The sequence below is a fragment of the Hakea prostrata genome, chromosome 11 (assembly GCF_041222555.1).
Source record: "Hakea prostrata isolate BN-2017 chromosome 11, UWA_Hpros_2, whole genome shotgun sequence".
NCBI lineage: Eukaryota > Viridiplantae > Streptophyta > Magnoliopsida > Proteales > Proteaceae > Hakea > Hakea prostrata.
In genome coordinates, this window is record NC_142610.1 from 11430380 (window position 1) to 11445932 (window position 15553).

A 15553-nucleotide genomic window follows, 5' to 3' on the forward strand; every position below is an offset into this window, starting at 1 on the left:
ACTTCAACAAAAATGGTAAATTTTGAACTTTTATTTATAATCAGAGGCAAACCCAATAAAGGCCCCCCTAAAAAGGCATAAAACAAAAAGAGGGTTCCCAAAACCACCCCCAAAATTGTGAATTTTTTTTGGGGAAAAAAGGATTTTTTTAAATAAAAAGCTTTTTTAAAGGGCACCAACCTTCACCATTTTGTTGTGCGCAGGGTGGGGGGGGGCCCCCCCTCAAACACCATTACCCAAAAACAAAAAAAAAAAATCACACCCCTCAAAAAAAACAAAAAATAACACACCCAGAGTCCTTGAGTGTACAAATATCTCGGACTATAAGTTCAATTTCAAAATCTGGAGAAGAAGAACGAATCTGTCCAATTATATAAGTTCAATTTCAAAATCTGGAGAAGAAAGAATCTGTCCAATTAACTCCTGACAATCTGATTCCACAACCAAATTCTTCACTTCATTCTTAATGGCTTGGAGAAGTCCCAGCCGCATAGCCAAGGCTTTGGCAATGAGGGCCGAAGAACAAGGGTTACTACACGAGAATGTCAAGACAAGTTCGCTCACGAGTTTCTTATAACCAGCCCAATTAAGTAAAATGAAATTAATTTTACAAGTTGTCTAGTTGACCAAAAAATTGATGTAAATTAATGTAAAAACGTTCTTAAATTTATATACCAACCTATTTGATGAATTAAACCACGGTAATAAAGTTCTTAAGAATAGGGGAACACAGAGTTTCATTTACCCAAGAGAATGAAGAGTGTTGTAAAATTTGTCACAAGAAAGAACATGATCAGATTACAACTGCAAATACCTATTTGGACAGTAAATATTAACACATCTGATAAAAAAAATTCCCCCTCAGAGTACATAAATAAAGATTGCTCACCAACCACAACCGATAAGACTGAATGATGGAGAAAAGAAAAAAAAAGTGTGAGATTTGGAACATACTTTTCTGTCTCCTTTACAATATTGATCCTATTTCGCTGTAGAACTTTTCAGTAATGATCTTACTGATTGTCAACCGCTTTCACACTCTTCATCACGGCTGCAGTCAGTAATGGTTGATGATGAAGATGCAGTAGCCTTTCCCTTGCTATCTGATGCCGTGGTAGAACCCCTTTTCATGGATTCATCCAGTTTTTGTTGCTGTAGAAGCTTCATCTGGTTTTGTAGGGCCTGGCAACAGCACAAAACAAAACTCAGCTTTTACCATAAGGTCCACACAAACAGGGCCATTGTATTTGGCACCAAGAAAGTAATACAACCAGATAAAAGAAGCTACAAGTACATGGTAAGTACTGAGTTTAGAAGCAATTGGAAGTTGGGCAGTGAATTCTAATATATCACTTGTCAAAGTCACTGTACCTCAATCTGATGACGGAGAAATCTCTCCTGAGCTTCTATGTGTGAAGATGGTATATTATTGGCACCAGGTACTTGGAAGGGGATAAAAGCACAGTTAGGAAGACCACCCGGGTTTGCAAACGGGTTCTCTTGTGTTTGCCCGAAAATCCTTTCTCCAGTTGAATCTGTAGTAGAGGAGTCAGCTGAAGGCAGATGCACCTGCGGAAGTACAGCATGCCCTGGAGACCTGCTAGTCAAAAGAAAAATATTCAGATGCTATTACAGTATCAACAATCAAAACCAGATGTATATATGTTACATTACAACCAAACAAATTTAGCCAAAAATGTGAAAATACAAAATCCGGCAATCTGGATTATTCCCTTCCTCAAGCCCCCACCCTTACTCTCTCCTTTCTCTTCAAATATTCAAAAAACAAGCTCATATATATATATATAAACAAGTTTCTTTTATTATTTTTTGGGATGATAAGCTCCCAAGGAGAATTGAATTGAACTCATGATCTTATTCATGAGATAACTGTCCTCAAACTGAGCAAACCACTTGGGGTAACAAGCTTGTCTACATTACAATACAGGACTAGCTTGGTTCAATTCCTCTCCCCCCACCCAACTCCTAAAAAAATAATAATAAATAAATAAAGATAACACTTTGTCTTCAAAGATTGCTCAATTAAGAGGGATGGTAGTCATCTTCTAAGTTTCTAATTAAAATAATTGAAAACTTAGAAAGAATGTAAATATTTTGACTATAAATGTGGTCGAAGCAAAATAAGCAACCACGGATTTTAACAGACTAATTTTTCAATGCTCACATTGAAAATGCATACCAAGCAGAAGCATTCACAGAAGGATAGACAAAAGATTTCCCATATACTGCAGCAGCAGCGGCAGCAGCTTGGAGTCTCATCTGATGTTGCCTCAAATTATTATCAGTTGTACCACCTTCTGAATCCTGAGTAGATGTACTTGCTGCACCCATTCCTGCACACGGTTAAAATGGTGAGTTTCTCAAAATTTAGTAGCTTTACTTCATCAACAATCCGAGAGTTTCTCAACCACAACTAAACAAAATAACAAAGCCACAAAATGAAGATGATTAAGTGGCAAAAGAAAAGTTTCAGTATCATCACAACTATATAATAAGGAAGAAAACCTTTGAATTACAGTAACCCCAAAGTATTAATCAAAGTGCCAAAATTACTGGAAAGCCTACTTCTAGAAGAATTAGAAAATTGCCATAGAATAAAAATAATTTAGAGTATGCTCAAACTTCATCCCGATGTTTCTTGACCTAGGTCTAAGTGTTCAATTCCAAGTATGATTCATAATTATACCATCTTGCCAGATTTAAATAAAGAAAAAAGCCTAATTCAGTTATCTGCCAAATCAATAAACAGAGCTAGTCAATGAGCAATATATATTGCTTTGAGTGATCCTATCTAAAGAGCAGCATTGTTAGGGCCAGCCAACAGATAGTAAGCTTAAGCCCAATGATCAAATAAGTAAAAGGATATTGGCTGCAAGTACATACATCTACGAATTGGATACAACTGACCATCAAATTTAGGATCTTTGGACTTGGCTCATGTATCTCTTCAGGGCATCAAATAAAAATGGACTGAGGTTCGAATTTGAAATAGGAAAAGCAAGCTAACACTGAAGTGGCACTCAGTATCCATACGTAAGAAAATAAAACATTAACAATAGAGAAATGAAATTTGTGAACCATAACACAATACTTTTACTCCAAATATGATGGTATAAATAAATTTTCAATTTGTAATGAGACTAAGCCAACTCTCATGGATATTTTGAAGAGTAAGGGCAAGAAAGTATCTCAATATGTCAAAATGCCATAAAATGTTTGCTCCAGAATCCAATGCTGGCAGAGGATACAACAATAGACAAGAACAAATGAGCATTACAGGAGCAATGGTTCAGCAACCAAAAGTTGAAAACTAATAATTAAAAAAAGCAGTAATAATAACAACATTTGGCATGTTGCATGCAGGCAAATGCCTTTTCTTTTGAATGCATCATCACCAAGTGAAAAAACACCAGCACAAGCACAGACCATCATATTTCAACTTTTTAAGTCACAAACATGAAAAGAAACGAAGCTAACAGCTATATGATTTACCTTGCTGGTGAACATCAGACCCGGCTCCATGTCCCCCAGATGCAGTCGTCCCATTTTCAGGAGGAACAACTAGAGCTCTGCATGTAGGGCAAGTATGTTGGCGCTCTAACCATGACCGGAGGCAATTGACATGAAAAAGATGTCCACAAAGTAGCTTTTTTGCTACCACCATCTCCTCACGACAAATAATGCAAGTTGCATCACTTCTGAAAATTTAACACACATATTTCGATGATTAATTCAAGAAAAAATGTCAGAAAAGAAATACACACATAAATGGCAAGGCAAATATATGACTCACGCATTTAACTCTTCAGGTGTTGCATCTGGGAAACGGTCATTCATATTTGAAGTGATTTTCCGATAACGAATATAATCAGAAACTCGGACCCTGAAGTTGCGGAAAGTCTCATAGAGTTCTCGGATTAAGTGCAATGGCACACCATAATTCCTAAGGACCATTTCCACAGTCAAACAACATGGCCAAAAAAGCAGCATGTCATGAAACAAAGACAAACAAATGACCACCACATGCTCAAATAATTTTCTCAAGAAAATGAAAATAAAAAAAAAAAATAATAAATAAATAAATTAATAAATAAATAAATAAATAAATAAATAACACAAACTAAGGATCACCATAATACAGTGAGAACTAAGACAGTAACAGGAAATACTAAAAGCAAATATAGTTTTACAGATAAACAAGGAAATGCAATATTCTCATCGGAAGAACTACTTGTCAAAACAGCCAACTCTCATTATGCCTCATCGACAAATGATGTGGCTCTTACAAGTTATGACAGAAGATAGAAAGTGCAATATTTGGATTAGCCATGTCAAATTTCAGAGTCTGATGTAATCAAACCTCCTCCCACTTTTTGGCATGCATCCCCATGTATAACCAATTAGCAGGATCTGATAGGCTGAAACTTTAGATGTGAACAAGGAACAGTGAGGCCTACCTGTCTACAAAATGTGGGCCCCTCTGATGTGCTATTTGGCAGATTTTTAGGGTTGTTTAGGAAAACTGCCCCTTTGTCATGGGAGGAGAGAGGCCTTCACTATCTCCCTCCCTCCTACTGGATCTCCATGACCTCCAACTGCTTCATCTTCCACATGACACGGAATATATGGATACAACTTAAGTTATGGTAAAGCAGACTGGATCAACTGTAAGGCTAAACATTCATCTTGTAATAGAATAAGAAACACAACTGAAGATGCCTAACTGAGTCCTCCCCGCCTGTCCACCACCATGGCCACCCCAAAATTTCCCAAACTTGATTACTGAATCCTAAAACTATTCAGGTTTCGTTGGTTCAAGTTTGCGTAGGTTGCTTTAGATTAAATACTGACACCATCAAGTGGGGTCTTATGAGAAATAAATCTTACAAATAGTGGTTAGCTCAAACCTCAACACCAAGATTTCAGCTTCCATACAAGTACAGAAATACTTAAAGAAGCCAATCAACACAAATTGGTTGATAATAACCCAATGCTGCAACCTGGCGCATTAGGTTGTGACTTCCAAACCAACCAAACTTAACATGCAGAAATTACAGACACTCTGACAATGATCCTACGGCATTGATGCCCTTAAGTCTTAAGGTATTAAGCCTGAGGTTAGTCTGGCATCTTGGCACACAAAATTCAGCTTGTTACTTAACAGAGTTTAGAAAAACCTTGCATGTAATCCAATTAATGCCGGTTAAGGTTTTTACCATATTTACTTTTTTTGAGGGAAAAATGTCAAATTTATGGTTTATCCACTTGTGGTACCTTTTTCTATTTTCATAACATTTATCCTACCAAGCCCAGGAAATAAAGATCTTAGCAAGGGATTTTCAGTCATTTAGCAGTCTTAACTGCTGCAGAACTCAACCAAGACAGAGTGATGAAAGACATGACATGAAGAAAAGGCGGCCACAACACAACGTGAAGGCTGTCATACTTCTGGGGGTCAAAACAGATAACATGAAGATTCCTATAAGGACTCCAAGGTGCTGCCGGAATAGAACTTTGGTGAGGATCACATGGGATTCCAAGAAAGTTCTCGACTGCAATTTTGAAAAGACAATGATCTTATTAAGTCACTATTTTTATGTCATTACTAGTTTTTAAGAGTTTGTGTATATTCCTCTCAGTTACTAATTTCAGAGTTAGTATGTTTCTATTTCACTTGTTGATCTTCTCTACTTCTGACCTAATTGTTCTCTAAATCTGGATCAGTGGGATTTTGCTATATCAGTCAGTTCCTCAAAACAGCTTAGCCCATCAATGGAGCACTTCAATAGTCTTACCAATCGATGAAAAATAGGTGAACATAAAGCGACGCGAAGCGTGTGGCAAGGGATTTTCATATTAGGTTCCAATTTGACATGTGACGCACATGAGAAATTGGTGACAATAGTTCAACAATCTTGATGAGGTCGTATGTACCCTTACCGAGGATCTAACAGGATGGGAAGTTCCAAAATTTGTATGAAATGTTGAACATTGTAAGGGATGCCTTTAAGTTGATAGCAATGTTAGACAATATATTTTCACACCTAATATTTTGTCTAACATAGTTTCCCAATGCAATGCAGTTTAGATATTTGCATTTCTGTTAAAGGCAATCATCTACTCTAATGTACACACAAAAGCTCAAGATGGAAAACAGAGAAATAATTCAAAATGGATAGTTTACCAATATGACTCTCATGTGGTACAGCTTCAATGTAATACATAAGTATAAAGCATGAGTAAATTATAAATGTGTGCAAGTGCATATATATAGACTGTGAATAAGAAATCAGTGGCAAATTAGTTACTCACATGAAAATCACAAGGAAGAAGCATAGGTACATAGATAGATGAAGCAAGTCACGGATAAGCTCCAAGTAGAAAGTATAAACAGGCTTTCTATCCCATTGTCCTTCCATCAACATGTCACTGACATAGAAAACATATTTTATAAATGTGGACACTGTTGTAGTTGCTAGTATCATGTACCTGAAATAGATTAATTAGTGGGGCTGTTACAACTAAAGAATATCAGACTGAAGCAAAAACAGCAGAAATGATATCCAAGTACAAAGCTGGTCTGCCTTGGTCCCAAAAAACTAGAGAACGTAGCACTAGTTCTGAATAGTTAAATCAAAATATATACTTTGATGATAAATTCTAAGAGGTTCAGTCAAAAGCAGATTGAGGAAAAATAAAATAAATAAATAACTTTTAAGGAGAATATTCTTCTTTTCACCACACAATTTTGATCACGTGATCCTACAAGCACATCAACATTTTTTGTGATAGTTCTATGATTATGTTAATCAGCCACATCCAATTGATCGAGAGATCTGGATTGTGAACTCCTTTTAAGTGATCACTGTGTCTATGTTTCCATTAACTGACCTTGGCTTCACCTAAACGTTTATTCACTTAAGCCTCTAGCATGTATTCTCTTCGACTGATGCCTTCCTAATAAGATATCCAACGTATCAAAAACTAAAAATTATATCGGATAGTAATTCTCTTTCCATTGTACCAAAAATTTATTCTAAAAAAATGCATCAACTGAAGCTTGGGTATTCCCTGTTTCATAGATAACTTACTATGAGCAACCAACTTCAAAAAAACACATGAAAAAACAACACAAACAACAAATAAATGCCTATAATTGTAGGCAATCTATCTTACCTTTTATTCCTTTTCAATACTACCCATTCTAAGAGATAAAAATTGATTAAGAGAAACCTGCTCAGACCGGTGAAGGAAGATGAAAGATTAAAAGGAATAATTTTTTTTTTTTTTTAATCCACTAACATTTCATTGCCATATTTTGAAAAAAAAATTGTTGTCGTTTTGGAAATATTTTGGTTGCCCATCTATCAATCCTAAATACTATATAGTAGTTGCTCAGCTCCACATAAAGAGAGCAACAAGCAAACTCCAGATGATTCAGTACTAGCTGGAAATTAACAATGCTGTCACCAGGAAACTGATTTTTTTCTGATCATCTGAGCATCCATCCATCCATCCATATTTTTTGAGGCATCAGATGCCTTTCTAGCAAGCCAGAAATTGACCATCACTAAGCATCATCATCTCTCTTTTTTTCCATTTAGTGAGATGAGCTGGCATGCAAAACAAGATAGTGTGCTATAACCCATAGGATCTCAAGTCTCGACTCTGGTGTTGTAATTTTAATGATTGAATTATCATTTGAACTTTGTAATTTAAACTGTGAACATGTGTAATGTATTATACTCATTTGAGTTTTGAATTTGACCATTAATGTATGAGTATATGACCCATAAAATAGGCCACTTTAAGGTTTCACTTTAGTGTAGTGGTTTCACACTTGGGTTTTGAAGTGAAACTCACATTTACATTATCTTTTTCATAAACCTAAGTTTACCAATTGTTCAAATAGGTTGAAATAGGTTGACCAGCAAGTTTCAGCCCCAATGACTCTTAATACAGTAATACCCCTCAAGTTGGATCCTCAAGGTGGGGTTCTTTTTTTTTTTTTTTTTTTTTTTTTGGGGGGGGGGGGGATTCCACCAACTCAGCGAGATATCTAGCCAACTCTGTTTTTTGAGTTGACAAAATGGGCCTCAGTATTGAGATCTGAACCATGACCATGCACCAGAGCAGTGAGGAGGGCTTGATCCACTGACCAAGCCTCAATCTGTATGTTCAATCCTTTCTTGCCACTAATCTTGTTACTACTTGCTTCTTATTTTGAGTAGGCACACTAAATCCTCTGATTTGTTTTCAAGAAAAGAGAAGATTGCATTTAGGTAGCAAGAATGGAGAAGATCAAACAGTTCAGAAGCTTGAGTTTCAGGTGTCTTTCTGTCTTTTCAGTCTTTATGCAAGGTACCATAATAGCACCAAAATGTGAATCAATTGATAATTTGGTGTTTTCCTTTTCACCACTGGTTCTAAGTTGTCACAAATCAAAACTGGTAAAAAATTGAGTCAAGTTAATGACATCCAAAAAGCATTATACTCACTCTCTCTCTATCTCCATGGATACAAAGCATTCTTTATAAAACATCTTTGTATGCTTAAAAATTCTATTCTGTAGTCCAAGGCTAATTTCGTGATAATAAAAAAATTATATGTTCAAATGTTCACCATAGGTAAAGTCATTAGGTTAACTGTTCCCGGGGCTGGGTTGTTTACTTGAGCTGTTTCCCATCTGGAAGAATTTATTGATTCAAGGAGGGAAATATTCCAAAAGAATTTAAGTAGATGCAGTCTAAAGGAATTGTATGCTTATGAATCATTCTTCCATTTAAGTAATTTCCACCCACAACCTTAAGTACATCCACTCTGGTATAAACTTCTCCTACCAAAAATGTAAGAAAAACAAGTGCAACTCAAATAGCATGTCACAGTAAAAAGAATGTTCTAACAAAAATGCAAAGAACCCAGAAGCATAAGCATCAGTAACTTACTCAAACGCAAAGAAGAGCGAAACAGAAGGTTGCCATGTCTCTATCAAATACTTTACCGAGCTGTAGAGGAAGAGACTATCCAGAACGAAAAGAAACCCCAGAAAAGAAACTATCCGAATGTGTGTCAGCTTGGGAACATACGGGGTTGACTCAATGTACTCCACTCTCTTCTGAGCCAACCAGTGCAATGCCTTAATTAACAGAAGAGCAGTGACCATTGCAAGAAAATTAACCGAAAAATCATGCCTGAATATAGTGACTGCAAATAGTATTTCCATGACTTCTCTCCAAGACTGTTCATTCAGCCTCTCAACCTCTGCTTCACGAAGTGTTCCAAGAAACACCCTCTTGGTAAGTTGCCACAAAATGCACATGATGACCAGACCCATGTTCAAAAGCAGAACCAAACTGATCTTGGAGGTCGATAAATACACCATTGCTGGGTAAAATTGCTGTCTTGTATTAAAGGCATGATAAATAATCCCAAGAGCACCAACTAAACTGAACCCCGCGTAAGTTTGCAGCCTCATCTATAATAACTGTTGCAAAACATTAAATCCAGTCAGAAAATCCGAAAAACAAATCTAATTTCAATCTCAATTGAAATTAAAAACCTATAAACCCTAGATGTGAGAATTTTTCTTCAGAAATTGCAAGCAGCAACAACCCATTCGCGCAAAACTAAACAAATCATTCCGAGATCCCTCCCCTTAAACCCATCCGAAAAGTAAAATCTTTGTAAAATGGGTATATTTGCAGTGGAGATTTAAGTGTTTCGATGACCAAATAAAATCAATTAATTCTAATGAGATAAACTTGAAAGAACCTGAATATTCTAACAAAAGAACTGACCAAACTGACAATTGAATCGAAAGCTAAACTTGCAAACATTGAAGAAACACAACAATTAAGGAGCGAAAGCATTTACATGTGAAGGCTCCGATTATGGGTATCTCCGTCGTCGGTGAGAAGTCGTCGGTGACAGAAATCGAGAATAACTCAAGGAAGAAAGAAAAAGAGGAAATAGATAAATCGTCAGGGCTGGTTCGAAGTTCGGACTGGTCCAACCAAGCTACACGTCAACAACTTAAAATCAGCCAATAATATATTAACACGTGTCTGGAATATTTTACTTTTGTTTTGGACAGTTTTTTATTAGTTTGCCCAGTGTTTTTTTTTTTTTTTCTTTTTCATCAATTTTTATCTAACTCTTTAGCATTTTTTTTTTTTTTGTTAAGACATTCTTTTGCATTTTTACCCTTCTCTTAAAATTTCACTTTTAAATTCTCCCAAGAAGAGTGAACTTGTACAGTTGTACCTCTCCACCTACCTCTCCTTTTCCCCTATATTTTGAAATATCAACATTACCTCTCCCTTTTTTCTTTTTTCTCTTTTTCTTTTTTTTTTTTTTTTTTTTTTTCTTTTTTTTTAAAGAAATTACCTCTTTAATAAATTATGTTGATATTTTAATTGATTTTTTTTTCTATTTTATTTTCCTTCTTTTTGCAAGAACCCCTATGACAATACCTAGATGTAATTTTTTTTAATAAAATGGGGTAAACAAAAGAGTAAGCAAAAATAATCTGAAAGGTGGCTTAATTGGCAAAAGTTCAATGTTTGTATGTAAGAGGTCGAAGTTCGAAACCCCTTAGGGCCAAGGGCAAAACCCCAACCTTATATTTAAATAGCTACCCTAATGATGACGTAATCAAGATCACAAAAGTTGATTCAACGACTTCAATTCCAAAAAAAATAGAGAGTTAGTTAGCCTGAATTGTGGGGTATGAACCATTGGAATAGTTATTATAAAATGTAAGCTCGTTTTCCTTTTTCATAATGTTAACTATATTTTTCCTTAAAAAGGAAAAAAAAAAAAAAAAGACTATTAGAGAATCTTCACATACAAATTATTTTTTTTTTTTTAGAAACTAAAGTCCATCCAAGCCAGCTTATGCGCACCTCAACTGCAACCTCAAGAGAGAAGCATCAACAAGAGTCAAACCCACAACAGCTTCACTAAGAGGCATGGGTCTTACAGCTAAAACAACTTTGCATGACAAAAAATGTACATATGTTATGTTATCACATGCATTCACAAGTCTCACATGCATAAAAGTTCACTGGACTCAAAAGAACAATCCTGATTTTTCCGTCATGGACTACCATTATAGTCTTAATAAGGCTATTCATATCCTCTCTAATTAAAGCCCTAGTCAGGCCATTACAGAAACACAAGTAGATCAATAAATTGTTCTTTATCTTTTTTTTACTAGAGCAAGCTAATTATTCCATAATTAACAATTGAATAACATGGTTTCAGCCATTTACATTTAAATTGATTGAATCATCTAATTGTAGGAAAATGAACAAGTAGATGATTCAGAGATGGAAGATGACTCCATCATTGTATGATCTTCTTCCACTCTTTCAAACGGTGCTAGAAAAGGCTTTGGGGGCATTTGTAGAAGCTCAAGTGGAGATTCTAGCATTTCTATGACTTTGTTCATGGATGGACGATCAATAGGCTTCATTTGTATGCAAGATAATGCCACTATGATCAATTTTCTTGCTATTCTTTTATCATCCTCTGTTGCATCTTCCATTTCCAGATATTCAGTTTGATTCAGTTTGTCATATATCCATGATGGGAAGTAAATCTGACTTGAACTATTTGCAAAAGGATTCACATTCTTCCTTCTCCCTGCCATGTCCATTAGCAACATTCCAAAACTATAGACATCAGCCTTATAAGAGACACCTCCCATGTTCTTGTAGAACAATTCTGGAGCAATGTATCCTATTGTTCCCCTTGCAGCAGTAAGAGGAACAGTATTATCATTTGTTGGATACAATTTGGCTAACCCAAAATCCGAAATCTTTGGAGTAAAATCTTCATCCAAAAGAACATTGTGAGGTTTGATATCAAAATGTAGAATTTGCATATCACAACCTTGATGGAGGTATTCAATCCCATGAGCCACTCCTAAGGCAATCTTATACATCTTTTCCCAACTACTTGAATAAACAGTACCCTTTTGTTCTTGAGTGAAGATAAACCCATCTAACGACCCATTTGGCATGAAGTCATACACCAAAGCCCTTTTCGATCCCTTGAAGCAAAATCCAACAAGCCTCACCACATTGACATGATGAATCCTCCCAATAGTAGCAACTTCATTGATAAAATCCTGCCCATTACCTTTAGAATTTGCCAACATCTTGACAGCAACAAGATTGCCACTTCGAAGCTTTCCTTTGTATACAGACCCAAAACCTCCTTTACCGAGTTTGTCCTTGAAATGATTAGTCATTTTCTTAATCTCTGAATACGAGTATTGAATTAGTGTTAGATTGTTCTGTTCTTGTAAGAACTCTTCAATGCTAGCATCCATGGAGAAGTGCCTTCGATGCTGCATATAGATCAACAAAATGCACAAAAACAGAAACCCAAACGTTGTTCTAGCAATGAAGAAGTACTCCAGGATTCTCCCTGGGGAAAAGAAATGAGTATAAATTCTTGTAGGTCAGATCAACACGAAAAGAAAAACGATATCTATAAAAAAAAATCAAAGTGTTAATCTTTACCTATAATCAAGAGACGGGGTCGAAGAGTATGCTCTGTTGCAAAACCCACAAAAAAATGGAAAATTTTGAGTTTCAGGAGATTAAATTAGAATATAAATGAAAATTTCAGTGTATGTTCTTACCGTAAAATTGGGGCCAATATGCTTCAGTAAAGCCTGCAATACCAATGAACAAAAATTGAATCAGCCATTCAAGAATAGGAACAGGTAGCAGGTTGTAACAAATTCTTGCTTACATTCTCTGGGAGGATGGAAAAGTGAATACCAAATTCCTCCTCGGCAGCCCAAATCGCAGTAGGTAATGGAAAGATCATAACCAGGATAGCAATGACCCCCTTTTTCTTCACAGTTTCCACAATCAATTCGATACCATGAGAGTTCAAAACCCAAAGCCATTTCATAGTGTATCTCTGAGAAAGAATGATAATCCTTTCCTCGCGAACCAATTGGAACCATTCTCTCGATCGTACACAAATCCGGTATGTCTGAATAACTTAGATCCGCCAGAAAAACGTAAGAATATTGGGAACTTGAAGAAGAATTGATGCAAGGAGAGGTGTTCACAAATGATGGAGAAGATTTAATTCGGTTTTCACAACTCAGGAAAACTACATATTTTTCCAACTGATAAACCCTAGGGTAGAAGAAAGGTTCTTCGTAAGTGAAGTTACCATTACTGGTCAAGGTATTAAGAGGCACAGAGGAGCAATTGTGAATCTGAAGACCTGAATCGACCACTCTCATGGTTCGATTCTGATAAAAGATTGAGTCTACATAGTATTTCCCAGAAAACAAGTAGAGGAAAGTGCGATTATTCTCACAGGAGAGGTTGTATCGAGGGTCACCGCAATCTGGAGGATCACTTGAAAGGCGAAAGGGGTAGCTGATGTTGATAAGATTCCCACATGAAGAAGAGTTGCAGCTTTTCTGAGCTTCGCTGGACTGAAAGCTAATGGAGAAGAAGGTTAGGATCATGAAGAGGCACCATCGGCTTGTCTTCACCATATTTTCTTGTGCTCCACTGTGGTGCATCTGAGAAAATTTTTCTCAGTTCTTTTCTCAAGTTCTCGTCACCAAATTATCCAATTTTCATTACAGACGATTCTAAAACGATTTGTAACCAGAAGTGAAGCAATCACTTCATTAGAAGTGGACTCATATCAAAGTCCATGATTTTTTTTAGTTTACTTTTTGAATTTTATATTACATTTTTTGTTTTCAAGGAACAGGACCCGAGGAGGAGCACCAAAAACGAAACCCGAGAGGAAAAACAAGAAGGACAAAAGCCGACGATCTTTTTTCTTTCTTTCTTAATAATTTTAACACGGGATTAAAATTATTAAACAAAACGGACCTCAACCCGATCCCAAACCAACGGGACGAGAGAAGCACACCAAAGCCGAGGAGACGGACACAATAAAGTGATTAATCACTCTCTCTTTCTCTTTTGGGAACGGGAAAGAGAAGGCGATTGTAAATTAACAACCGAAAGAAAAAAAAAAAGAAAAAAAAGGGCAAACGAGCGAAACCAAAGACCCATACTATAAGGGAGGCGAGAAATCAATTTGCAAAATGCACCAAACCCGGGGCCGATGAAAATTCCCTTTTCTAAATTTATAGAATTTGACTATGACTTATCAATATGAATTGATATTCAAAAACATTTATCACGAACTTTCCAAGTTAGTGCAGTGTGCAAAATTGGCATACACGCAAAATGGGCCCTTTTTTTTTTTTTTTTGAACCACTTCACAACGAAAAAAGCACAAAGCGAGGCACCCCCCCGGGCCGGCGGGCGCCGGCCGGGGACCACGCGCACCCCACCACACAAAAGGAGTGAAGTTCAGAGCTGGCAACGCGCATCCTCGCCCTCAACCAAACAGAGAATCGCGGCCGGCCCCGTGGGTGCCCCGGCCCCTCCAACCGGTATACCCGCCCCCTTTGTCCTACCTTGCCGCATCGTGGTTAACAACCCCACTCAAATGCAAAATGGGTTTCTACTTTACGTGATATTTAGAGTGTTTTTTTTATGTTCGTCTTTTAATAGAGCATAAACTAATATTAGATCCTTTAGAACAATATATTATATCTGGGTTTTAGTATTCGCGTTTCAAAAACTTCAAATCTCAAAAATTAAAATATTTATTAAATTGTTTAATGACCAAAATACTCTTTTTAAGTATCCTATTTTGATTAATGGGGACTTACTTGGAGGTAGTGGTGGGTTCCCTTCCACGGAATTTGCTCTTGATATTTAGGTCCCTAGTGGCTGAGAAAACTCCTTCATGTTCCGAATTCATCCAGTCCTTCCATTGATTATTCATTAAAACCCTTTGTTGGATTTCATTTGTTTTTGTTTTCCCCCAATTGAATTGTCTTTTTTTATTTTTTTATTTTTATATCCTTACTTAGTTTTTAGGTTTTAGGATGATTCAATTTTGAACTTTAAAGCTCTGTTTTCTGAAATTCATGTAACATTGGGGGACACTAGATAATATCTTTATGTTCTATAATTAGATTTGAATCTCTCTCTTTTTGCAACAATCAGGAAATGTTAGGTTTGAATCCTTTCCAGGGAGGATATCCCTTATAGAGTGCCCAATGAGCCTTCAGAGCATGCCACATGTTCAATTCCAATCTAAAAGCTATAATAAAATAACTCATTTTTATCCAACTTGAAACTCACACTACTATAAAGCTCGACTAATATCCCCATACCCGATTTAGTTTCAAAATGTCTCTCCACCTTCCAAATTATCTGCCATGTCATCTTCTTCGACCTTTGTCTTCTTCACCCTTATTCTCGTCTCTGCAGACTTGTTTTCATCTTCTCCATTGGATTTGAACACTCTCTAAGAGGTAAAATCTATTTAGATTTTAATCTTCATTTTTTTTTCCTTAAAGTTTTTGCAAGAAGGCTATGTTCAACTTCTTCTTATTCTTCGTTTCTTGAAGAAAAAAAAGGTTGTGGAAGACATTGAAGAGCAGTTTCTTCGAACGTAG

The 15553-nt window shown here is 36.3% G+C and overlaps 2 protein-coding genes across 3 annotated transcripts; both read right to left on the reverse strand.

Moving 5' to 3' along the window:
* Window positions 1-666: 666 nt before the first annotated feature.
* LOC149000101 (ERAD-associated E3 ubiquitin-protein ligase HRD1B-like) lies at window positions 667-9989 on the reverse strand. 2 transcript variants are annotated; one of them, XM_089139881.1, is made up of 8 exons: window positions 9895-9989; window positions 8967-9505; window positions 6334-6510; window positions 3815-3964; window positions 3514-3719; window positions 2186-2354; window positions 1372-1597; window positions 667-1182 (listed from the first exon to the last, which is right to left on the reverse strand). In XM_089139881.1, the coding sequence occupies exons 2-8, from the start codon at window positions 9494-9496 to the stop codon at window positions 1024-1026; spliced, it is 1617 nt and encodes a 538-aa protein (XP_088996007.1). In that variant the 5' UTR covers window positions 9497-9505; window positions 9895-9989; the 3' UTR covers window positions 667-1023. The 2 variants fall into 2 exon arrangements, with proteins under 2 accessions (XP_088996007.1, XP_088996008.1); XM_089139882.1 differs by having other exon boundaries at window positions 668-1182; window positions 2201-2354.
* A 913-nt stretch (window positions 9990-10902) lies between these two features.
* On the reverse strand, window positions 10903-13659 carry LOC149000102 (rust resistance kinase Lr10-like). The gene is made up of 4 exons (XM_089140993.1): window positions 12787-13659; window positions 12674-12706; window positions 12552-12584; window positions 10903-12456 (listed from the first exon to the last, which is right to left on the reverse strand). The coding sequence occupies exons 1-4, from the start codon at window positions 13580-13582 to the stop codon at window positions 11315-11317; spliced, it is 2004 nt and encodes a 667-aa protein (XP_088997119.1). The 5' UTR covers window positions 13583-13659; the 3' UTR covers window positions 10903-11314.
* Window positions 13660-15553: the final 1894 nt, after the last annotated feature.